Source organism: Notechis scutatus, chromosome 9 (assembly GCF_049901735.1).
Source record: "Notechis scutatus isolate UNSWTSFEM ecotype Mainland chromosome 9, rNotScu1.2, whole genome shotgun sequence".
NCBI classification, from domain to species: Eukaryota; Metazoa; Chordata; class Lepidosauria; order Squamata; family Elapidae; genus Notechis; species Notechis scutatus.
This window is the reverse complement of record NC_142017.1, coordinates 17022867-17049418: the sequence shown is the minus strand read 5'-3', so window position 1 is coordinate 17049418 and position 26552 is coordinate 17022867. Positions and strand designations below refer to the sequence as shown.

At 43.3% G+C, this 26552-nt stretch overlaps 1 protein-coding gene across 2 annotated transcripts; it reads left to right on the top strand.

Moving 5' to 3' along the window:
• Positions 1 to 183: 183 nt before the first annotated feature.
• Positions 184 to 14597, top strand: LOC113414941 (dipeptidase 2-like). Of its 2 annotated transcripts, none has more exons than XM_087971649.1 (10): positions 184 to 259; positions 2452 to 2578; positions 4062 to 4191; positions 6606 to 6753; positions 8298 to 8367; positions 10020 to 10196; positions 10845 to 10932; positions 11938 to 12013; positions 13884 to 14019; positions 14266 to 14597. In XM_087971649.1, the coding sequence occupies exons 2-10, from the start codon at positions 2468 to 2470 to the stop codon at positions 14446 to 14448; spliced, it is 1119 nt and encodes a 372-aa protein (XP_087827775.1). In that variant the 5' UTR covers positions 184 to 259; positions 2452 to 2467; the 3' UTR covers positions 14449 to 14597. The 2 variants fall into 2 exon arrangements, with proteins under 2 accessions (XP_087827775.1, XP_026527860.2); XM_026672075.2 differs by lacking the exon at positions 184 to 259 and adding an exon at positions 532 to 818.
• The last annotated feature ends 11955 nt before the right edge of the window (positions 14598 to 26552 follow it).

Genomic DNA, 26552 nt, shown 5'->3' with positions numbered 1-26552 from the left:
TACTGCAAGCTCACGTCCATCGGCTTATTGTGGTAACGGGAGACTGATAAAGTCTCTGGAACCCCTTTCGCTGGTTATCCGTGCTGGGCTGATGACACAGATGCTGGTAAATCCTCCAATCAGAGGTCGCCCTGTTCCCTGTGTGCAAAACACTGCACTTGTAGCAAGGGGGTGAGCGATAGATAGAGGCTGAGCCGGAGACCGGAGCTACGAGGCAGCCAGTGCGGGCTCCACACCTGGCTATACAGTGGAGGCATAGGTAAGAGCGGCACGGCGTGCTGTACATCTGACACCCCATATACCACGCACCAGCATATTCCCGGCATGGCATGATCTGCTCACTCGAGTATAAGCTGACGGGGGCTTTTTCAGCACAAAAAATGTGCTGAAAAACTCAGCTTATACTCGAGTATATACGGTAATGTTATTTGGGATATGAGCTCTCCCTGTGTTGAAAAGCCTGAGAGAAACCTTTTTTTTTCTATTAGAGAGAGTGTCCCCATTAAGTCTTCTCTTTTCTTCCCTTGTCAGCAGCGTTTTCAGAGACTGGTTAATTTTTTTCACTGGGTTTGAAACCCTTTGCCTGAAGAGTCTCTTTGAACTTGGAAGAAAACAGTGCTCTTTTTCATCCAACAAAATTTTATATATATATATTTGGAGGCATCTCATTTAGCTTGTGGACTTCCTTGGGATCCAGTGATGGAGATGCTTCTGGGACTACTCTTTCTGTTTGTGGACATTTTGGGATCCAGAGTTACTGATGAATCCTTGAGAACTGAAGTTCTTGAACTCATGGCGGCATCTCGGCTTATCGATGGGTATGTGGACTTCCTTCCTTTCTTGCAGGCATATAACAGCAAAGCCATGATTTGACCAGAATCATTGTGGCTCAGTGGTTAAGACACTGGGCTCATCAGCTGGAAAGCTGGCAGTCCAGATTCAAGAACTCGAGCACCATACAATGGGATGAGCTCCAGTTCCTTGCCTCAGCTCCTGCTCGCCTCGCAGTTCAAAAGCATGCAAATGCAAACAGATTCATAAGTACCACTCTAGTGGGAAAGTAACCATGCTCCATGATGTCATGCTAGCCACAAGGCCAAGGAAATGTTTTCAGACAGAGTTGGCTCAATGGCCTTGAAATGGAGATGAGCACAGCACCTATGGTTGACGTATTCTGATAACTTTCTGTTCGTTTTCTCTCCTTCCATCTTTGAGTCAGTGTTGAGTAAGTAGTAAGTAAATATGGACTCCTTGCGACATCTAGGAGTTTCTTGGCAGCTTTTTCAGAAGTGGATCGCCACGGCCTTCTCCCTAAGGCTGAGAGAGAGGGATTGACCCGAGGTTATTCAGTTGGCTACACTAAACTCACTTTCTTTAATACTTGGCTTTTACCGAAGGCTGTACATGTCGATCAGTTTGCACAAGGGGATATAATGGCAATAATTGTATTGAGAGCCAGTTTGGAGTACTGGGGAAGGTACCAAGCAAAAACCAGGGGACTGTGAGTTCTAGTCCACCCAAAGCCAACTGGATGGCCTTGGACCAGTCACTTTCTCTCAGCCCTAGGAAGAAAGGAATGGCAAACTATTTATGGGAAAAAAAACTTGCAAAGAAAACTACAGGGACCTTTTCCAGCAGTTGCCTGGAATAAAGACTAGCTTAAAGGCAGAACAAAAATGTATTCTGCTAATTAAGACAACTTTAAGCTCTGTCTCTGGAGCGTCCCATTTCTACTACTCCAAAATTTCTCAGTCTATATAAAAGAGCATCTCAGATGATCATTATTTTCAGAACGGTGTCCTTGACTTTTCTATAATCAACCCTCAAGCATCAGAGCACACTTCAAAATGATTTCTATCATGTCTTTCCCCATTTCTTGTTTTAGGTCAGGGGTCGCCAACCTCTTGGACATCAGGGACCACCAAACTCATAATTTTAAATCCCGCAGACCAGAGACCCTGGGAAAATCCCTCCAAAAAAAATCTGCAGGAAAATTCCACACCCCGTTTTCCTACCAATCAATCATTCATTATTTGGGATTGCAGGATACCGTCTTCAGCTCCGTTCTCAGGGTGAGGGAGAGAGAGAGAGACTTTTGGTTTCATGCAAGGAAAGCAGCAGAAGCAGCAGAAGTCTTTCTTTCTCTCCCCCAAACTCCACCAGAAATGAGTCTTTGTGAGACTTGTCACACTGGCGCAGCCTCTTGGAGCAGGAGGTCTGGCAGGGTCCCAAAGACTCATTTCTGGTGGAGTTTGGGGGAGAGAAAGAAAAACTTTTAATCAGAAATGACTTCTTCAATGTTTAGGAAGAGGGGGAAAAAATGTCCAGTTTGCAACCCTTTCAAAGAACCCTTTCTTGTAGTAGATTAAATTTTCATGTGCCGAAAAAAGTAGCTCTTCAGTCCTAGGTCAGCCTTTAGGGAAGATGGCAATCCTCCGTCTTATCTTTCAGACACAACGATCTCCCCATGAAATTAAGATGGCTTCACCAGAACAAGCTAAGCACAATTGATTTGAAGAAACTCAGCAATACCAACACAAACATTCAGAAGCTCCAAGCTGGCCATGTTGGGGTGCAGGTAAGTGCTACCTGAGTTTCAAGCTAAGCCAGGAAGAAGTAGATACATGCCAGAATGGAGGTTGGTCAGTGTGAGAATAAATATCCATCTGGTTCAGTTCCAAGTCAGGAGAAAGACATTGGAAACATGGATTGGAAAGATGGTTTAATGACGAAGCAGAACCATCAAGCACATGGTCCTAGTGCAACTGACCACATGGAGTTGAGAGTGGGGGTATTTATATCTTCTCTTGGGCTTTGCACTTGAACTTCCTGTTCCTATGCAAGAACATGTGTTCTATTGGTTGTTGTCAGACTCCCATAGGACCATGTAGGAATCATGTTTGTCGGAGCTAGTTTGGTTGAAGTGTGCTGGGCGATGCAATGTCCCCAGTTGATTGTGACATGTGATAAGCTCTGCTGTTAGATGGGTTAATTCTAACAGATAACAGATAATCAGAGTTGGACCTTATAAGTCATCTCCCCCCACCCAAGCAGGAGGCCCTACACCACTTCTGACAAATGGCAGTCCAGTTTCTTCTTGAAAGTCTCAAGTGATGGCGTCCCACAACTTTTGAGAGCAACTTCTGTTCCATGGGTTGATTGTTCTCACGATCAGAAAGTTTCTTCTTATTTCCAGGTTAAATCTCTCCTTGTTCAGTTTCCATCCATTATCCCTTGTCTGGCCTACAGGCACTTTAGAAAATAGCTTGACCCCTTCCTCCTCTCTGTGGCAGCCCCTCAAATATTGGAAGATTGCTGCCAGGTCTCCCCTGGTCCTTCTCTTCACTAGACTATCCATGCCCAGTTCCTGCAACCATTCTTCATATGTTTTAGTCTCCAGTCCCCTAATCATCTTGATTGCTCTTGTCTGTACTTTTTCTAGAATCTCAATATCTTTTTTATAATGTGGTGACCAAAACTGGATACAGTACTCTAGGTGTGGTCTTACTAAGGCTTTATGGAGTGGTATTAGTACCTCCCTTGATCTTGATTGTATCCCTCTGTTAATACAATTTAGGATTGCATTACCGAATTATTATTATTAGCTTTTTTGGCTGCTGCTGCATCCTATTATGTCCTGGGGGGCATGTCTTAATCCCATCACCCTGGAGCTGGAGGTCTTTTGTCTTGTAGATAGACTGGCCCTGTCTTTCTTATCACCATCATGCTGGAGGCAGGGAGCTGCTTTCTGTCTTTAAAACATGTTTCTTCTTTTATCATCCAGGGAAATATAATATTTTGCCCTTTTAATATTTCTCAAACGGTTTCATTCTTCTAGCAGAGGGGTGAGTGCTAACTTTCTACACCAGCATTGGTGAAAAAACTTGGTGTTTCACATGATGCAAAGAAGCGAAGTATTGAATGGATAGCAGCAGTTGCTATCTTTACTTTACTGGTTTGTTCGATTTTTATCCTGCCTTTATTACTTTTTGTAAATAACTCAAGGTGACAAACATAGTTTATACTCATTCCTCCTCCTCCTCTGTTCTAAACCTTCACAGTTTTGGTCGGTGTACGTTCTCTGCAGTGCACAGAACAAAGACGCTGTACGTTTGACACTAGAACAAATTGATGTGGTCAAACGAATGTGTGAAGACTATGAAGAGCTGGAATTGCTGACATCTTCAGAGGGTAAATTTTGCTTCCCTTGCTCAATGGAAGAAACTTTAGGCAAAAATATAAGAGATAAGAAACATGCTGTGATGACCCAGGGCCGCAGAAAAATGTCACCCCCCCAGAGCACCCCCCCAAAGCAATTAATCCAGGCTGCACGGGAACACAAGGCTGAGCCACCCACATGGCCCGCTGAAACCCTCCCCGCCCACTCACTCCTTACCCGGCAAACTTGCCTGTTAGGTTGCTATTTTTCCTTTTTTTTTCTCTCTCTGACCATCAACTGTTCTGCCGTGCTGGGAGATTTAGATTAGCTAGAAAGCAGGAAACCATTGTATTTTTTGCTTTCTAACTAATCTTTAGATCTTCAGTTCTGCTTTTAAGCAGAGCTGAACCTTCCTTAGGAGTGAAGTTTCTATTATTCAGTGCAGACTCAGGTAGCCAATTTTTTTAAATAAAAAAATTCAATATTTCCATACATGGTGTGTTGTGAGTAATTTTGTGAGTTTGCTTGGTAGCAAATTTTATGAGTTTGCTTGCAAGCAAATTTTATTTGACAGACTCGGGTAGCCGATGGCAGAAAGATAGATCTCTGAGTGAATCTGTGATTCTGTGAGCAATTGAATCTGCCTGCCTGCTTTGCCTGATTTTGGGTAAAAGTTGCTCTTTTTTATGAAAAAAATCAATATTTACATAAATATTTATAATACTTACATACAAGCCACGCCCAGCCAGACACATGACCACCAAACCGCACCCACAAATTTGGCCACGCCCACAGAACCAGTTGTTAAGAAATTTGAATCCCACCCCTCTGTGTGTTTGTATGTGTGTGTGAGAGAGAGAGGGAGAGGGAGAGAGAGAGGTTAGATCAGATTTCTCCCTCCCTCCCTCTCTCCCTCTCTCTCTCTCTCTCCCACCAACATCAGCAAGCCACTGTCAGTCAGAATTCATATTAGTGGTCCCCGGGATTTAAAATTATGAGTTCAGTGGTCCCTGAGGTCCAAAAGGTTGGTGACCCCTGCCATGGAGGATAGGAATGCTTGGTAGATAGGGAGAGCAACTCTACCTATGGTCCTTATCCATATGACATGTTGGAATTCCAGGGATGAGGAATATCCTCTTATCCAGCCTTACATTCCAACCAACACTTATTGGGCCATGCGTATGTTGAAATTGTGCTAGTTTTTATACAGGTAGTCCTTGACTCACAACAGTTCACAATTACAACGGCACTGAACCCCCATGATGACGTGATCAAAATTCACATGCAACTGGTTCCTGTGTATTTATGATGGTTGCAGTGTTCTGGGCTCATGCAATCCCCTTTTGTGATCTTCTGACAAGCAAAGTCAATGGAGGAAGCCAGATTCACTTAACAACCGGGTTGCTAACTTAACAACCACTGTGAGTCACTCATCAACCGTAGCAAGAAAGTTCGTAAAATCAGGCAAAACTCACTTAGCAAGTGTCTCCCTTAGCAACAGAAATTTGGGGCTTCAATTGTGGCCAAACGTCGAGGACTGCCTGTAAAACAGCCTCTAAGTGAGGAGTGTCCAACCTTGGCAGCTTTAAGAATTGTTGTGATGACCCGGGACGTGGCACAAAGGCAACTCAGCCAGAGAATAAGTATGGGTCCCTTTATTAGCTCCAACTTTGGCCCCAATGTTCCAGTTACCTTCCGGTCTGGAGAAAAAACTCTCCCACGAACCTGCAACAGCCTTTGGCTGCAGATATTCCAATCCAAATGTGGTAAACATAAAAAATTAAATTATAAATCCAACAAGGCAAAATAAGGTAATAAATCTGGCAGGGCAAGAGAAGGAGTTCCAGAAGTAAAATAACATGGCAGTAAATCAAACCTGTTGGGAGGATGCCAGGAACTAAGATAACAGCAGCCAACATGAGATAAACTCAATGTTTGTTTCCGACAAACGCTCATCCAAACTGGTTCTCCTTTAAACTCTATCCCCAGGTGTGCCTTGTGAAGGGAATCAGGGCCCTCTCCTCCCTCGTAAGCCACGCAACCCACATTGCTCTCTTCTCTGTTCCTCCCTGTGCACCCTAGGATGAGGAGGGGGTGAGCCTTGGTCTTCATCTGAACCCCTTCTCCCTTGTTCTACCTCATCTCTGCTCTGCCCAGCCTGACTTTGACCTTCCCCAGTTTCCTCCACAGCCACACTCTCCTGCTCCCTGTCAGCTGTTCGTCTTCCTCCTCGGATTCAGACTTCGATGTGGGGGGGCGGGGGGCATAACAGTTGTGGACTTCAACTCCCAAAATACCCCAGCTGCCTGGCTGGGGAATTCTGGGAGTTGAGAAGTCCATAAGTCTTAAAGTTGCCCAGGATGGCCACACCAGCTTTAAACTATGGGTTTCTTTTGATGATCTGTCTTTTAAACTAAAGAATGTGCTGTTTCTGTTTCAACTCCAGGCATTGAGAATCTTGGCCACACTAAGATAGGATGCTTGATTGGCATTGAAGGTGGTCATTCCATTGATAGCAGTCTGGCCACCTTGAGGATGTTCTACGATCTGGGGGTTCGCTACATGACTTTGACGCATATGTGCAACACTCCCTGGTAATTCACAGACAAATGTTATTTCAGAGATGGGTTGTTATGACAGCTGCCGCTGTTGCTTTAAATAATATGTTTGTATAGTTTAAGACTATGAATTGCAGGTAGTCTCTGACTTACAACCATTCATTTAGGGATCATTCGAAGTTACAACGGCACTAATAATGTGATGTATGGCCAGTTCTCACACTTGTGAATGTCATAACATCCTCACAATCACACAATCAAAATTTGGGCCCTTGGCAACCAGCATCTATTAACAACTAGCTTTATAACCATGCTTCGCTATGAAACTATGTGATCGGGCTTAGTTTTTGGGGAGGAAAATAAGGGGGGGGGGGAAATTGTGCCTCTGCCTACCGGCATCCATTAGTATTCACCTGGCTAGTGTGCTGTCAGTATGTGAGAGAGTTGAGGGCTGTTTGGAAACTGAAGCAGTATTTGCTGTGTGAACAAGAAGAAGATAGCAAGGAGCCTGGGCATGGCTTAGCTGAACTGTTCTGTCCTAAAGCTGCTGTGGAACTAAAACTGAAACTCCTCTCCTCTGCTTGTCTTTTGCATTTGGAACAGATTTCTTTTCAGGTGGGGAAGGGGAGTAGAACTACTTAGCATCAGAGTGTGTTAATAATAATATACCAAATACTAATGCTCTGATGGTCATTTTGAAAAATCCTTTCTTAGTGAGCACTTAGAAGCCAAGAGGAACCAAATTTCAAGTTTGTAGGCTTTATGGTTCTGGAGATTTTGTGATGATGTGTGAGTGGTATTTTGCTTTTATATATATATATATATATATATATATATATATATATATATATATATATATATATATATATATATATATATATATATATATATATATATATATATTATATATTATATATTATATATTATATATTATATATTATATATTATAAACAATTGATGGCAGTATCCCTAGGATTACTTGATCATGATTTAGGACTTTCCCAGTTGGCTTTCGACAAATAAAGTGTGGTAGAGGGAAATGGGAGGTGGTTTTCAAAAAACGTGAAAAATAAAATTAAACAGATAAATAATAGAGGAAGTTGGATTCTCTTAATGAGTTGGTGATTCACGTAACAACTCCAGTGGTTTTTGGCAAAAAAAGAAGAAGTCATAAAATCAGGTACAATCCTATTTTAGATAAATTAAATGGATGAAGTCTGGAATTTATTGGAGGAAGGATTACACAAAAATATGATTAATAAATATGACTCTTTTATTTGTACGGTACATTTAAGAATACTGTTAAAATTCCTGAGTATAGTACTGTTAAAATTCAGAGCTGAAGAAGCTTCTTGGATGAGAAGCGAAACGTCTTCAAAGAAAAAAACCAGAAAGTCCAGTTGTCTCTTGAAAAAGGAATCTTTGGGACAAGCATGATCTGTAGGACTGAGAATCTTCATAGACATGTTAAAATTCCTGTTTAAGCATTGGAATATTTTCATGACACTTTTCCAACCTTTGATTTGAATACCTTTCAACCTTTCATTTGAGTAAAAGTCCTTATTTTTGTTTATTTTTAGGGCCGAAACGTCAACGAAAGGCAAACATAATTTCTATCCTGGTGTTAAAGGCTTGACTCCTTTTGGCATCGTAAGAGAAAGTTTTAAGTGTAACTTAGCAAGTGACTTGAACTGATATTGTCCCTCTGACGTCCTCTTATGTAAGGGAGATCTGGGAATTAATCTACAAGGGTGTCTTGACGAGAATCCACCATAATCAGTATTTAATTATGATGAAGATTGTGGTGTATATGCAGGGGTGGGATTCAAACATCCCAGCAACCGGTTCGCTGCCCGGTTGCTGGGTGGGCATGGACATGGTGTAAGTGGCCTACTGGAATTTCTGGTAGCACCATTTTTCACCTTCCTCAGGGTCCAGAGGTTTTCCTTGAGCCTCTGGGCGGGCAAAAATGGCCTCCCCTGGGATCCGGAGGCTCACCGGAAGCTGGAAACAGGCCTGTTTCCACACTTCCGGAAGGCCTGTTTCCCCCCGCCCTCCCAGAGCCTCTGTGTGGGCCCTGTCCTTACTTGCATCCAAAACAGGCCACATGGAGACCCCTGAAAGGAGAGGGGATAGGTGGGCTGTCAGTTCAACTACTAGTTTGGCGAACCAGATGTAAATTTAACATCCAGTTTGCCCAAACTGGTCCAAACTGCCCGAATCCCACCCCTGTGTATATGCAATCAAGTTGTTGACTCTTAGAGAGTACATAAATAGATCATCTCCACAAAGATCTGTCCATAATCGGTCTTCAAAACTTCCAACAGTGCATCTGTCATTGACATTACTGCCAATTGTCCTCTTCTTCTCTTTCCTTCCACCTATGCCAGCATCAAAGCCTTTTCCAGAGAGCTAAGTCTTGGCATAATAGGTCTGAAATAAGCCTTGTCTACTTCACATAGTGTGAGCCTGGTCATTTGTGCCTCAAGTGAGACTTCTCAATTCATTTGTTTGGTGGTCCATTGGTTGGCTGGGTAATTCTGGGTGTTGAAGTCCACAGGTCTTAAAGCTGCCAATGTTGGACATTCCTGCTCTGAAGAATTCTTCCTATTAAGTGAAAATCTCCTTGGAGAGATTGTATAGCCTGAAAGGCAGGATATAAAAGATTTTAATTGAGAAATAAATACATTATTGAGGCATTGGTTGCAGAGTTATCTGGACTTAATAACACTGCCCATTCCATTCCATTTATATCTAGGAAGCATTTTTATTCTTCTCTTTAACCAAAAGAGATCCAAAAATCTCATTAATATGAAGCCGTTCCTGTCAGGCTTACAATTTATTTCATTGTTATTTGAAGAAACACTAAGCCCAATCTTCTGTTGAGTTGAGTTAAAGATAAATTCTTCCTTCTTTCTTCTTCTATTCTTTTTGCCAATTATTCTTCCCCCAATTTCTTCCACACCCCTTAGCAACCTTTATTCTAACTCCGTCTTCCCCAACCTTCCAGCTTCCAGAAACATTTGATTTCTTCAGCATTTCTTCTTGTAGAAGATCTGCACATGGGAGAACATGCCAATCCTGACCATCTTGATTGGACATGCTGAATAGCTGTAGAATTTCTTCCCAACAAGAAAATGGAAGGCTGGAATTGGAGATGTTTTGATGGGAAGAAAACATTGAATGGCACTCAAGAAATGAATATTTTGCTATGATTTTGGGAAGGATGGTTAGGATCCCAGCTTTGTGTGCGAGAGTGTCTCTTTGTCAGTGTACCACAATATCTACTGTATTTTCTCCAGGAAGTGGTGAAGGAGATGAATCGCCTGGGAATGATGGTAGACCTATCTCACACGTCTCGTGAGACAGCAAAAAATGTTCTCAGGGTCTCCAGAGCACCTGTCATTTTCAGCCATTCTTCTGCTTATGCTGTCTGCCACAACTCCAGGAACGTTCCAGATGATATTCTCCTTAAGCTTGTGAGTCTTCTTTTCCAGATCATTATGCACTAAAGGAACATCTCCCTCAACCCTTTAAAGTCCTGGACTTCAATTATTCCTGGTCCCCTAAGTTGCCTATTGTCAAACAAAACATTGGGTTACAACCACTTGGTCTTTCTAATTTCAGATAATGCCCAAGGTTGTTGTAAGATCAAAAGGCATTCCTAGAACGATGGCTGATGGAAGATCTGGGGCCTCCAAACTTGATTCATTTCCTAAAATTCCCTAGCCAGCCAGAATTGAAGTTCACCAGTGTTAAGGGTGCCAAGTCTTGTGGTAGAGGGAAGTGGTTTGCTTTGCAACATACTACTTCTCTGATGAGTTGGGGCATCCTTGATATGCATCAAGAGAGACTTCCATAGTACATGAATTGGTTGTGGGCTCTGTGTGGCCTAATGCTGATTTTTCAGTGGATCCCATTCCACATATCTTCCCTTGACGTGGACCTATTTTTATTTTCCCCTAGAAAGTTTCTTGAAAAGTGACCCAACCATTTTAAAGAATTTCCAGACAGTTGCTATATTTGTACCCCATGTGCGCCAAAACAATTTGGGCGAATCAAATCTGAAGCATTGCACAGCCCTCGGAATGGGATGTTTGACTTATTTAATCTTTCCTTTGTTTTAGAAACAGAACCATGGAATTATAATGGTGACATTCCCTGCGAAGTTTTTTGCTCGTGACATTAATACAGTTAACATTTCAACTGTTGCAGGTTTGCAAACGTTGTGCTCTGGGGTGGGCTTCAAAAACTTTTAGCAAAGGGTTCTCTGCCCAGTTGCTGGCTGGGTGTGGCCATGGTGGGCGTGGCCTAATTGGCCTCCTGCACCGTGGGTGGGGGGTGTGTTTTTGCCCTCCCTGGGCTCTGGAGGCTTTCCTCGAGCCTCCAGGAGGATGAAAATGGCCTCCCTGGATTCCGGAGGCTTTCTGGAAACCGGAAATGCACCCATTTCTGCCCTTCTCGAATTTCCGGAAGGCCCATTTTTCACCCTCCCCAAACTTCTGTGCGTGCCCTGTACTTACCTGCATCCAAAATGGGCCACATGGGGGCTCCTGGGAGGGGAGGGGAGGGGTGGGATGGGATGTCCAAACTGCACTGAATCTTAGCTAGGGGCTCTCCCGAACCCCTGGGAATCCCTAGCAGCCCAGCCCTGATTGTGCTGTCTCTATATAGGGGTAGTCCTTGATTTACAACTGTTCATTCGGCAACTGTTCCAAGTTACAAGGGCACTGAAAAAAGTGACCTACAACCAGTCCATGCGCTTAAGACCATTGCAGCATCTCCAAAGTTATGTGCCCCAGATTTGGGCGCTTAGCCATTGATATAGGTATTTATGATGATTGTAGCAACCCCCCAAGTCATGTGATCATCATTTGCCATCTTTCCCAGCTGGTTTCTGACAAGTAAAGTCAATGAGGGAACTTGGATAAAGCATTGTCAGGTGCAAACGTTCAGCACCATTTGTGTAGGTTGCAACAGAAACGATTTATTGAAGCCTACACACAGGAATCTGGTCGACTAAATTGGCACTGTATTAGGACCAACAAAGGGGCTGGAGTTGGATCATTTGTGGCAACATAAGGACTCTGAACTGATGAGATGTTTTACTCCACCTTCCAACTCTGCCTGCTTGTCTGCTAGAAATATTTCCCCTTTGTCGATGCTATGTTCTGATGCTATCTCATTGTCTTCTTTTTTTGTTGTTGAAAAAAATTCCAGATCACTTTGACCACATAAAGAAAATTGCAGGTTCAGTTTCAATAGGAATTGGCGGTGACTATGATGGAGAATTTCGGTTAGTAAGTGGATACAGTATTGTTTGGTGGTGTGCAAAACATTTCCCTTTCAAATTATTAGAGTTTGAAATGTAATTCATATTCAATCATTTGAGAAGTGTTTTGAACTCAAAATAATTCTGTTTTCTGAGCCCCGAAGACCTTAAACAACATTTGAATCAGTCCAATTCAAAAGCAAAACCATTCTTTTGAAAGGGAAACGGAACATTTTATATCCAAAATGAGTCACCTTTGAACTTCTTTGCACATTGTTATCAGGTATTTCACAAATGTATGGAAACCTTAAAGAGGTGCTCCAAACCGCCACTTTTAGTATCCCCAAGAAGATTTAATATTTTTAGTTTGATGATTATACTAAACTGATATCCTTTTCATCAAAATTAAGTGAAATTACACTTGAAAAACCAGCTGCTTTCTCCTGGTGCCATCCATTTTTAGAAATTTCACCTCCTAATGTGCCAAGCCCAATGAAATCTTCAGTCCCCAAAAGAATTCAGAATATCTGTTATCTCTTTGATTCTTTAAGCAAAGTTACATAATCAGAAGGAAATACGTGCAACTCGGGGTTGAACTGTGGAGTCCTTGATATCTCTGGAGATTCTCGGTCACCCAGGTCACGCTTGTCCCAAAGTGCTTTTCAAAAGGCAACTGGACTTGTTTTTTTCCTTGAAGATGTTTCACTTCTCATCCAGGAAGCTTCTTCAGTGGGGGCCTTGGTGCTCTCTGAGTTTGGCTGTTTGCTTGCAGATGTTTCATTGTCCAACTAGGTAGCACATTCAGTGCTAGTGAGCATGATGTTTGCGCTCTGTTTATATACAGTAGCTTGTCCTGCCACTGTTGCTGGGATTGTGGTAGGTAGGTAGCAATAGCACTTAGATATATATACCGCTTCACAGCGCTTTACAGCCCTCTCTAAGCAGTTTATAGATTTGGCCTCTTGCCCCCAACAATCTGGGTCCTCATTTTACCCACCTCGGAAGGCTGAGTTAACCTTGAGCTGGTGAAAATCAAATGCCGAACTGCTGGCAGCCAGCAGTCAGCAAAAGTAGCCAGCACTACTGCATTCTTAAATTAAATAGCAAGTTTTGTGGTACATGCTGGCACCCTTCTGAATGAACAATGAGTCATAGCTAAGCAGAAGTGCGCATGTATGACAATCAACTATTGACTGTGACCTGTGGTGGAATTCAGCATCCGTTCGAGAGAATCGTTTGTTAACTTTCTGAGCAGTTTGGTGAAGTGGTTTTTGGAAGAAATCATTAGAACAGAGAACTGGTTGTTAAATTATTTGAATCCCACCACTGACTGTGATGTTCTTTGTCCTATCACTAGCCTCAAATTAAAATTCACCTACTACTTTTGATATTTTTTCTATCCAGGAAAGTATATTTTGTCCTTCCCCTCCACAGGGTAGATATGGAGAAGTGGGCTAGTCATAGCATTGACACAAGTCTTTTTCAGGAAAATCATTACATGAATGGTAGTTTTATGGTGTGAGAATGTTTTGCAGATTTTTAAATATCTGTGAAAATAACCCTGCTCTATCCAAAAGGGATATATATATCCAAAAGGGATTATATTTATCCTAACCTTATCAAAAATCATTTAGATCTGACAAACCATTCTAAAAAACATTCTGACAAACCATTCTAAAAAAAAACACACACACAAGGTGCAACTGGATAAAAATATAGGAATTGCCCAGCTCCTTTCTTTAAAAATACATTTATAGAATGTTTGTGAGTCTCTCATAAGCAGCCATTTTACTAGAGGCAAAAGCCGACAATGAATTTTCTTACTTCCTAATCTGGCTGTGGTTTTGCTAATAAATAGACATTTAGTCTGTGCCACTCATGTCTTGACTGACAGATTTCCTAAGGGACTGGAAGATGTTTCAAAATATCCAAACTTAATTGAAGAACTGCTGAGGAGAGGCTGGACCAAGGAAGAACTTCGTGGCGTTCTGAGGGAGAACTTACTTCGTGTTTTCAAAGAAGTAGAAAATGTAAGAGCTTCTCATTCTATGACATTTGATTCTTAGCTTTGCTCTTTAAGCAATATTAATTGCTGATGACACACACCATAAAATGCTACTTCTCTTGGTTCAAGGATGGCAACAAGCTTGGCGTGAGCCTAGAGTGGTCCCAAAGAGTGAGATGGGTGGTACACAAAGGTCATAAATGTGGTTTCAGATGTTTGTATTTTATGCAAAGGGATTTGTGAGTTTGGCCCTAACTCTGAACTTCCCTAGGTGAAGAAGAGCTTGCAAGAGAAGGCAAGTGAAGTAGAAATCCCACTTGAACAGGTGGATCAAGACTGTCGCCTACAGCTGAGACCCCCAGCTTCATCAAGGAACAATTCCTGTAGATTGATTTGCATGGGGCTACTCAAAAGCCTCGTGTTCGCTCTGGGAATGTACATGATGTTACCCTGATCTTGATTCTGACAACGGTGCCAAGGGCTGCTTCTTCCAAAGTTAAGATACAGTAGTTACGAAGAACAACACTACTAATTGCCACTAAGTCTGGGACCTTCAATGCTTCCTGCTTCATTTTGCACAAAAGGCTAAAAGAATGAGCCAAAGCAGTGGTGGGGTTCAAAAAATTTCTACTACCGGTTCTGTGGGCATGGCTTGGTGGGCATGGCATGACTTGGTGGGCATGGCTTGGTGGGCGTGGCAGGGGAAGGATACTGCAAAATCCCATTCCCTCCCCACCCCACTAACCTGCTTTCCAGCTCCATTCTCCTGTGCAGGGCAACCAAAGAAGACCCAGCCAATCAGCTGGGACTTGGGAGGCAGAAAAGAGATGGGGGAGGGGCCAGTCATAGTTGGGATTTGCCGATTCTCTGAACTACTCAGACTTTTGCTACTTTTCGTGCATGCAGCCAAAAACAGAAGAAGAAAGAAGCAGGAAGAAGCAGCCAGGTGGCCAGGCCAGGTGCATGGGGCGAGTGAGGCAAGTCCCCACCTCTGCCCTTTCCCCCCTCACTACCTTGTGTTGTTCTCAATGCAAGCGACACAAGCTTTGTATTCCCGCGCAGCCTGGATTAATTGCACTGGGGAAGACATTTCTCTGCGGATCACCAAAATTTTATCGCGGATCACCAGTGGTCCCCAGCCCACTGGTTGACAACCACTGCTCTAGATTAGATTTAACACTGAGGTTAGGCCATTGTCTGAAGACCTCAAGACTCTGTCAGATATTTTTTTTTTAAGTTTTTATGAATCAAATAATCAATAGGCCAACATTTGGAGATTGCTTGGATGGAAAAGCGAGAATAAATTCTTTCTAGCCCGTCTTATCTCTTATTTATAGTTAAATGTTCTATTAGTTTTAGAAAGACCTTGCTATTAGCTGCTTTATGCAATCTTAAATAAATTTTAATTCATTTAAATTTAAATGCATATTAAATGAACCATGTATGCAATAAATGTCAACTGAGAACTGGATTAAAAAGCAACATTTAGGAGACTTTGATTTGATCTGATTTGATTATTTAAGGGAAGGAATACAGGAACACGTAATCTGGATGCTGCTGGTTTAACAACAACTGAGGGAGCCAATGTTGCCCGAGGAACTCTGTTACTTTCCCACGGAAGTAGTATCTATTTATCTACTTGCATTTGCATGCTTTGAACTGCTAAATGGGCAGGAGCTGGAGCGAGGAACGGGAACTCATCCCACCACACGGTGCTCAGATCTCAAACCTGGGCTGTCACCTTTCCAGCTGACAAGCTCAGCATCTTTAACCACTGAGTCATCGCAGCCCCATAAGATATAAGAGATGCCACCAAAATGAGGGGGTTTGGAGAGGGTTATTTTGGCCAATCTGCAGTTGGCGATAAGCAAATATTTAGTTTGTTTAAAATGTGTCTCTGTTTGTTATTCTGCTGAATGTAACAATAACTGTAAGGGTGATCCTGCAAGATCTTTTCCATTCTCAGTTTATTTTAATAGATAAATATATTTAGTAACTTTTTCCAATTCTTTTGTTTTGTCCCTGCCATCCCCAGATACTTCCACAACTACAAAGTTGCCTTTTTCAGATATTTTTATATTTGGTGTGTTGTTGTATTCTAGGTAACCATCTGTTTGTATATAGTAACTCCAGGAAATGTTAACATTGTTTTCCACAAATTTACTGTAGCAATGCATCACATTCAGGAAATGATAGCTTGAGCACGAATGCCAGTAGATCATCATGGCTATCCTGCCATGTCATTGTTTATAATCAGCCTGCGTTTCATCCACTCATGACATAATCCTCCTTTCATCCTCTTTTACTAAAACAAATAAACCAAAAAAATATCTGCCTGTGCTGCTGATGAATCCTTGATTTCACCACATTCTTGGCATTGCTTTTTCTTACACTGCAGAAATTAACCCATCTGTTCCCTTCCTTATAGCTATTGTCAATTCCTGGTCTTGCCCACTTTGTTTTCATTTTTTTTTTTACGTACCAAGTCCAGTGGTGGGATTCATTTTTTTTTTACTACTGGTTCTGTGGGCGTGGTTTGGTGGGCATGGCTTGGCTTGGCATGGCAGGGGAAGGTTACTGCAAAATCCCCATTCCTCCCCACCCCACTAACCTGCTTTCCAGCTCCGTTCTCCTGGGCAGGGCAACAAAACAAGACCCAGCTGATCAGCTGGGACTCGGGGAGGCAGAGAATAGATGGGGTTGGCAGGGCCAGTCAGAGGTGGGATTTGCCGGTTCTCCGAACTACTCAAAATCTCCGCTACCACTTCTCCAGAACAGATCAGAACCGGCTGAATCCCACCTCTGGAGCACGCTATGCTTTACTTACTTTTCCAATTTTCAACCAGTTTTTTGACTTGTTCATTGTCATGGTCCTGTTTTGTGTCTGCCATTTTAGCACGTTTTCTTTGCAAACTTTGATTATCATTATCTCTTTGTTTGCCTTGATGTCATTATTTCATCCACATTTTTCCTCTTACTTGCAGTAAACCACAACCTCTGATTTTTCATGCTAAGTATTTTCAAACAGAGCTATATATTTAAATGGAGCTTTGTGCAATAAATGCGAGCACCCTCTGCTGGTGGAAAAAGAGTTGCATGAGCAAGCTTGCCCTCTGCTGGTGCAGCCTGGTTCTGAATGGGCTGCAGCCCAGGACCAGGCTGTGGCCTGGGTAATGGGGACCCCTGCTCTAGGCTGATTCCACTTTTGACTCCACTTCCAGGTTCGGCTACTCCTTTTCCTGCAGACAGGCACCAATGGACAGAAGTGTAATATATGACAAGAAAAGAAAGAATTTTGGTGGCATAGTGGTTAAAATAGGGACATGGTGGCTCAGTGGCTAAGACGCTGAGCTTGCCTATCAGAAAGGTCGGCAGTTCAATGGTTCGAATCCCTAGCACCGCATAACGGAGTGAGCTCCCGTTCCTTGTCCCAGCTTCTGCCAACCTAGCAGTTCGAAAGCAGGTAAAAATGCAAGTAGAAAAATAGAGGCCACTTTGGTGGGAAGGTAACAGCGTTCCGTGCGCCTTCAGCATTTAGTCATGCCGGCCACATGACCACGGAGACGTCTTTGGACAGTGCCGGCTCTTTGGCTTTGAAACGTAGATGAGCACCGCCCCCTAGAGCCGGAAATGACTAACACATATGTGTGAGGGCAACCTTTACCTTCACCTAGTGGTTAAAATGCAATATTGCAGGCTAACTCTGCTGACTGCCCGCAGTTCGATCCCGATGGACTCAAGGTTGACTCAGCCTTCCATCCTTTTGAGGTGGGTAAAATGAGGACCCAGATTGTGGGGGGCAAGAGGCTGACTCTGTAAACTGCTTAGAGAGGGCTGGAAAGACTATAAAGTGGTATATAAGTCTAAGTGTTATTGCTACTGCCCTTCCTTCCTTCCCTTCCCTTCCCTTCCCTTCCTTTCCTTTCTTCCATCCATCCATCTATCCATCCATCCATCCATCCATCTATCCATCCAATCATGATGTACAATGCTTAGAAGGCAATGCTGCAGGCTGACTCTGCCTGCTGCCAGGAGTTCAATCCTGACCAGCTCAAGGTTGACTCAGCCTTCCATCCTTCTGAGGTGGGTAAAATGAGGACCCAGATTGTTGGGGGCAATGTGCTAACTCTATAAACCACTTAAAAGAGGGCTGTAAAGCACTGTGAAGCAGTATATAAGTCTAAGTGCTATTGCTATCAGCTCTGTCTGACTGCTGATGCTTCACATCTTCCAGTGGAGGATTACTTGGACACCTGGATCTTGCAGAGAGTTTTCAGATCTCTTTAGATCAGGCTGCATCTAGACTAGGCCTGAGTTCCAAAAGACTTTTGGATTTAAGCAGCTGCGAAGTAGGTGATTACGGACGTTCACCTGAGTATTAATCTATGCTCAGAAACTCACTAATCTTAGAGACCTTATAATGTTCACTGGGTTTCGACAAGGTGCAAATAGGAGGATCAGGACCAGATTTACTTTTCTTGGTTAATGTTTGGAAGTGGGAACACTGCAGGTGCGAAAATGCCTCTAGTCAGGACTTAGTTATTGTTTAAGTAGTAGAAACTTTTGCAAAAAACAGCAACAAGGGCTGAAAAAACCATAATGATTCATTGATTTAATTAGTCTAAAGTCATATGCTGGATGGTAGTGCCCTCTGGTGATTTTTACTAAAGAATTTGTCAGCCTTCAAGATCTTTTCTACTGCTTTGCATCTTTTGGCTGCAATAAGTAACGGGGGGAGGGGTAATGTCTGGGAAGAGAGCTGGAGGTGTTACATTCTTGTCCTGTATAAATAAGGAGGGGGGGGGGAGTATAAATTCCTGCTCTTAAGTTTCTATTCCTTGCTTAGCCTTCTTTTCTCTGCGCAACTGCAAATCTTTATCAAAATATGTCAAGGTCAACGGACAGAGGCCTCATCACCACCTGAAGATGCCCACATGACCATATCCAGAACTTTTGATTGGAACAATCTTTTGAACTTTGAGGGGTGGGAACAATTCCATCCCTTTGTATATGTGATCTACGCACCTAATTTCTTAGATTCAGAATTTTACCTGAAGCTACCACTTCAAATTTCAGTAAAAGATTTCTTTCCTCTAATCTATGGAGTCTAAGTATTTCTTTCTTGGATTTTGAATGGAGCACAGACTGACAGAATTGTTCTCTTCTCTTCTACTCTACTCTACTCTACTCTACTCTACTCTACTCTACTCTACTCTACTCTACTCTACTCTACTCTACTCTATTCCAGTCATTATTTCTTCCTTTCCTGCAACAATTGTTAAGTGAATCATGGCAATTGTTAAGTTACTACCATATTGTTAAGTGAATATGACTCCCCTGTTGACTTTGCTTATCAAAAGGTCACAAAAGATGGTCACATGACCCCGGGGACACTGCAACCATTATAAATACACACCAGTTGCCAAGCATCCAAATTTTGATCATGTGACCATGAGGATGCTGCAACAGTTGTAAGTTGAAAAAAACAGTTATAAGTCACTTTTTTCAGTGCCGTTGTAACTTGGAACCATCTCTAAAAGAATGATTGTAAATGGAGGAGCACCTGTATTGGGTTTTTTTTTTAATAATTATATTATTTGTCTGATGTCTTATTGTATTTTTGCCTGTTGCAGTTTCTACAAACTACCAAGTGGGACACATTTCAAAGTGGATGTGCTTCTTACTGATTTTCCTTGAAAGATTCTATCCTGCTGGAATGTAATTGCTCTTTCAGGATGTAGAGATAAAAACAAATCAAGCTAGAGAGTTGGGGGATATTGTGAAATTGACCAGCAGGGATAGTGAAATGGACTAAACTAGGTACTGTGGTTGCTCAGTGGTTAGAGTGCAGTACTGCAGGCTACTTCTGCTGACTGCCGGCTGCATGCAATGTGGCAATTTGCTATTGCTACCCTACCTCCTTAACAGGACAGCTGTTACAGCCGACCAACAGAATGAAAGCTTTCTTCTATCAAATGGTCCCCTGGAATTTTGTAGCTTAAATTTGCTAGTCCTAAGTCTAAGTGCTATTGCTAATGCTACTGTATGGGAAGCCCTTAAGGATGGCTTTCTTGTTATTTTAGAACTGGATAGTCTCTCTCTCTCTCTCTCTCTCTCTCTCTCTCTCTCTCTCTCAGCACCATATGGGAACTGAAACAATTCAGATGACTGTCTTGGGAGCTCTAATCAGCACTGATATTTTCACTCTAAATACATGCCACCTATCACATATCAAAACCTGCAAGATGAGCTTCACCGTGCTAATCAATGTAGTGACAACAGAATAACAAGAATTGGAAGGGACCTTGGAGGTCTTCTAGTCCAACCCCTGCTCAGTCAGGAGACCCTATACCATTTCAGACAAATGACTGTCCAGTCTCTTCTTGAAAACTTCCAGGGATGGAGCACGCACGACTTCTGGAGGCAAGCTCTTCCCATGATTAATTGTTGTCATTATCAGGAAATTTCTCCTTAGTTCTAGGTTGCTTCTCTCCTTGAATAGTTTCCATCCATTTCTTCTTGTCCTGCCTTCAAGAGTTTTTGGAGAATAGAGTGAACTCCGCTTTTCTTTCTGGCAGCCTCCCAAATATTGGGATATTGTTATCATGTCACCCCGCTCCTTCTTTTCACTAGATTAGACATACCCAATTCCTGTAACCATTCTTCATGTTTTAGCCTCCAGCAATAGTACTTACTTATATATCGCTTTATAGTGCTTTACAGCCCTCTCTAAGCGGTTTACAGAGTCGGCCTCTTGTCCTCAACAATCTGGGTCCTCATTTTACCCACCTTGGAAGGATGGAAGGCTGAGTCAACCTGGAGCCAGTTAGGAACGAACTCCTGGCAGTGGGCAGAGTCAGCCTGCAATACTGGATGGATGGATAGATTGGCAATAGCAATAGCACTTATATACCTCTTCACAGTGCTTTCCAGCCTTCTTTAAGTGGTTTACAGAGTCAGCCTGTTGCCTCCAACAATCTGGGTCCTCATTTTACCCACCTCGGAAGGATGGAAAGGCTGAGTCAACCTTGAGCCTGGTGAGATTTGAACTGCCAAATTGCAGGGGCAGCTGGCAGTCAGCAGAAGTAGGCTGCAGTACTGCACTCTAACCACTGCACCACCACAGCTCCAGCCCTGTGATTGTGATACTGCTGTATCTTTTTATATTTATCTCAGCTCCTTCTCAGCATAATAAAAGTGGAAGGGCAGAAGATTCGTGGTGGAATTACCCTTGCCTACCCCAAGTTTCCGCCAGAGCCCATCCTGAAGCTTGGAGCCGAATGTCTTGCTCAATCCTTTCTGAGAAAGTTCCTCTTTCTGCCGATAACAGGGAGTTGCTACATTTGCAAAGCCTGTTCCTGCTTTGAGTGATGACCTTTTTCCCCCCAGGGAAAGTGTTTTTTTTAGAGGGACCTTCAGCTGAATCGCTGGGGAAAAGCAAGCCTTGCGTGGCCAAGTTCTTGTTTTCTTCACTCCTTCTTAGAAAGAAGGAAGTCCCTACATGTTGTTCAATCAAAGCTTGTGAGATTATGTCAGCACTTCATTCTCTATGTTGGCTGCCTCTGCCTCCAGATTCAAATCCAAGCGTGGTTTCAACCGCTTAGGAGCAGGTTATCTCAAGGAACACTTTTCCCCCCCCATAAGTACATACCAGACCTAAAGATCATCTAATGAAGTCTTCTTCTGGGTTGGCCCACCAAAGGAGGTAGGGTGTTCCTTTAAAAGGGGTGTGTGTGTCAACCGTTTTCGTGGTGATACCCCATTTGTAGAGCCAGTGTGGTGTAGTGGTGAAGGCATCAGGGTACAGACTGGGAGACTGGGAGTTTGAATCCTTCCTTGGGCATGAAGCTAGCTGTGTGACCTTGGGCCAGGCACTTTCCCTCAGCCCTAGGGAGGAAGCAATGGCCAACCACTTCTGAAAAACCTCACCAAGAAATCTGCAGGGACTTGCCCCAGGTAGTCTCTGAGAATTGGACACAATTGAATGGAAGAATTTTGTTTTGCAGAATTCCTCTCCCAGACTTGATGGGCACACACTTTTGGGGTGTCCTTAAGGCAAGGTATCTTCTAGTCTTCTTTCCTAACTTTAAACTTGCTTGTAGGGACCAAGAATTTGGGGGTTCAGAAGCAGTATTTTGAACTGGATGGGCCGATGTTCTTATTCTGAAAGGCTTTCTTTCTTTCTTTCTTTCTTTCTTTCTTTCTTTCTTTCTTTCTTTCTTTCTTTCTTTCTTTCTTTCTTTCTTTCTTTCTTTCTTTCTTTCTTTGCATACTTTATTACAAGTTTGAAAAATAAAGAAGAAAAACACAAAATGAAACCAAATAGCCACAAAGAAATTAAAAACACACACATACAACTGAGAAATAAACATATTAACAAAAGGGGGAAAAACTAAAGCCTAAACATATCTGAAACAAGTGCTAAACCAACCATCAAAAATTCAGATGTACACAAAAATAAGACTCTGTGCTTGTCAAATGCTATGCAATACAGGCCAGCGGGAAACATGTTGCATCATTTTAGGGTGAGCAGCAGCAATTACTTTCCTGAAGAGAAGAGTCAATGCCATTTCAGCCAATTTAATTGTATGAACCCAGAAAATTAGGGGCAATTGAATTAATAATGGTCAGGCAAACCCTGCCAAGAACTGAAGGCATTACTCCATTCAGAGTCCCTCCACAGTCTGCCTTGGCTACTTAGAAGATGAGGAAGGAAAGCTGTGTTGGTTTCCTTTTTCATTTCTTAATAAAAAAAAATTCTGCTCTTGGAAGAGCCTATGAGAAGCTGAACAAAACAATCTTGCATTGTTCGTTCAGCTTGGCTAAGCCAGCCATCCTGTTCCCGGTAATGACATTTATTAGAAGCTGGGCTGGGCTGCGTCCAAGAAGAAAGGAAAAAGAGCCAAGACCCCCAAATGTCCCCATTCCAACCTGTCCCAAACTTTTTTTTTTGTTTTGTTTTGCTTCAAAGTATTAAGAAAAGTCTCCTTCAAGTTGAGTTCTAATCTATATGACAACTGCATCGTTGTAGGATTTGGGGCATTATGATGAGGTGGATGTGTGCAATGGCTCAGAAATTAAAGATGCTGAGCTCATCAGCTGGAAAGCTGCCAGCCCAAACTACAGACTTGAACTCCACGCAATGGGGTGAGCTCCCATCCCTTGCCCCAGCTCCTACCCACCTTGCAGTTCAAAAGCATGCAAATGCAAGTAGATAAATAGGTACCACTTCCATGGGAAGGCAACAGGGTTCCATGAGCCTAGGTCCTAGGCCCATGATGGCGAACCTATGGCACGCATGATGGAAGTGGCACACAGAGCCATTGCCCCAGAGCAGATTCACTGCGCAGGCATGCGCGGCGCCCGCCCACCAGCTAGTTATCAGATAGCTGCTGTGCATGGGGGTGGGGTGCATGCAAGAGATGCATGCGTATGTGCAGAAATGCATGATGTGCATGGGGGGTCACGCATGCATGTGCAGGGGGTGTTTGGGCACCCATGTGCATTGCCTTATGGGTGATGGCATGCATACATGTCTTTTGGCACACGAGGACGAACAGGTTTGTCATCACTGCCCTAGGCAGACGTGGTATTCAGCAGGTTCTGGCCAGTTCTGGAGAACCAGTAGTGGAAATTTTGAGTAGTTTGGGGAACCGACAAATCCCACCTCTGACTGGCCCCGCCAACCCCATCTATCCTCTGCCTCCCACTGAGTCCCAGCTGATTGGCTGGGTCTTCTTTGTTTGCTGTCAGATGGTGCTCCATTCAAAATCCAAGAAAGAAATACTTAGACTCTTTTAATTAGAGAAGAGATATCTTTTACTGGAAGTCGTGGTAGCAACAAAAGAATTCTGAATCTGAGAAAATGGGCGCGTAAATCACATATACAAAGTGATGCCAACGTTCCCACCCCCAATAGTTCAATCGGCTCATCCAATTAAAAGTTGTGTATAGCATCATGTGGGCATCTCCAGGTGGTGATGAGGCTTCTGTCCGTTGACCTTGACATAGTTTGATAAAGGGTTGCAGCTGTGCATAGCATAGGATAGAAGCCTAAGCAAGAATCTCCCCCCTCCCCAACTTATACAGTTCTGTTTTGTAACACCTCCAGCTTGCTTCCCATAACCATGTCCCCCCTCCTCCCCCCGTTACTTATGACAGCCGAAAGATGCAAAGCAAAGGAAGAAAATCTTGAAGGCTGACAGTTGCCCTGTGCAGGAGAAGGGAGCTGGAACACAGGTTAGTGGGATGGGGAGGGAATGGGGATTTTATAGTATCCTTCCCCTGCCACGCCCACCAAGCCACGCCCAAGCCACGCCATGCCCACCAAGAACTGGTAGTAAAAATTTTTTTGAATCCCACCGTTTGTAACCCTGGGTTGGATGCCTTAATCGGTACAGTACATCCCTGGAAAGTATACTCAGTGGTCTTGGCAAAATTTTCAGAAGTGCTTTGCCATTGCCATCTGTCTAGGGCAGAGACTGTGTGACTGGCCCAAGCTCACCCAGTGGGTTTTGTGACTAAGACAGGACTATGAGTCCCTGTCTCCCAGTTTCTAGGCTGATGCCTTCACCACTACACCACACTGGCTCTCGCTGCTTGAATTATGACTAGTCCAAGAAAATGGAAGGAGTCTGGAAAAAGAATAATGTCTCAGGGGGTCAAAAAAAAGTCAAGAGAATGTCCACAACCGACGGAATTGAAATCTGGTCTCTTTTTACATGTGTCACAGCCGCCATCTTGGATTAATCATCATAGGATGTATGAAAGAGGCAGAATTATACTACTATTACAATTCTTAGTATTAAGATTTAGGGATGTGGAAACAGAATAGAACCATCTGGGGGTTTGCAGGGCTAATTTCCACCAGGAATAATTGTGATAAGGCAGAGGTGGGCAGCTATAGCCACTTTACCACCTCAGGATTCCAACTCCCAGAATTCATGGCTGACTTGGGAATTCTGGGAATTGAAGTGTACGCAGGGGTGGGATTCTACCAGTTCGCACCTATTCGCTAGAACTGGTTGTTAACATTCTAAGCAGTTCAGAGAACTGGTTGTTAGAAGAAATTACTGGCCTAATCCTGTAAGGAAGGCAGGAAGGAAACATTCTGGTGTTGCTTACAGAAACTGCCTCTCCGTTAACCCTTATTACATTCTTGGCAGAACTAGACTTCCTGTCTCTGGAAGTTCTCTGGAGTTTTTTTTCCCCTTCCTTTGCTGGTACTTTGCTTGTGTGGAGTGACCATTCAAAGTTACAATGGCACTGAAAAAAGTGACTTATGACCATTTTTCACACTTACAACTGTTGCAGCATCCCCACAATCACGAGAGGCCAGGCGAGGAGATGCGTGCCTCGATGTGAGTGATATTGAGTTGGCCACGCCCAGCCAATAACATGACCACCAAGCCACATCCACCCGGTCACATGACCACCAAGCCACGTCCACCAACTAAGCCACGCCCACAGAACCGGTTGTTTAAAAAATTGAATCCCACCCCTGAGTCTACGGGTCATAAAGTTGTTGTAGTTGCCTGCCTCTGTGATAAAGGCCAGAATAGAAGAATAGATCAAGGAGGAAAGAAACCAGAAAGAGGCAGAAGCCAGCAGCAAACATAAATCAAAAGAGGTTCAAAAGCAGGTTAAAAATAATTCTATCAACTTCTAATTTACGGTATGACTCAAAATTAGCTTTAACCAGGAGCCGGAAACCAATCTTTAGTCATGCAACTGGGGGAAAAGCAGGAAAGCCATTATATACAGGAAGCCCTTAACAATTCATTTGTGGACAAGGAAAGGTAAAATTAGATTGAGATCAGATGTAATCAAATGCTGAGTTTTTGATTGTGCTTTTTTTCCAAGGGGTGTTCTCAAAAAGCACGAGAAAGTTCTCCACGTGGGATAGCATCCAGTTTTCCTATATTCATTTCCTTTTAAAGGGCAAATCCCTTCCCGATTCAAAGGTATACAGGCAGGGGTGGGATTTTTAATTTTTTTAACAACCGGTTCTGTGGGCATGGCTTAGGTGGTGGGCATGGCTTGGTGTCAGGGATGAGATCCAACCAGTATAACTACTGGTTCTGTTGCTCGGCGTTGCCCAAGTGCAATTCACGACCTGCTGAACTGCCCGGACAGCTGAGCAGTGCTGTGGGTGGGTACGCAGCGGTTGGAAAAGCCCCTTTTTCCTGCTTTTTCAACTTCAGCTGTGTCGCGCAAAGCAGCTGAGGTTGAAAATGCAGGAAATAAAGGTCAGCTAAGAGCCCGGGCGAGCGGTGGGCCAAAACAGCAGCAGACATAGAACTGGTTCTATGTTGTGTACTCTGTCTGCTGCTCTTCAGAACTGCCAGTTCTACAGAGGTGGACAGAACGGGTAGAATCCCACTCCTGCTTGGTGGTCATGTGACTGGGTGGGTGTGGCCAACTCAACATCACTCACATTGAGGCACGCATCTCCTCGCCTGGCCTCTCATGACTGTGGGGATGCTGCAACAGTCGTAAGTGTGAAAAATGGTCATAAGTCACTTTTTTCAGTGCCATTGTAACTTTGAATGGTCACTC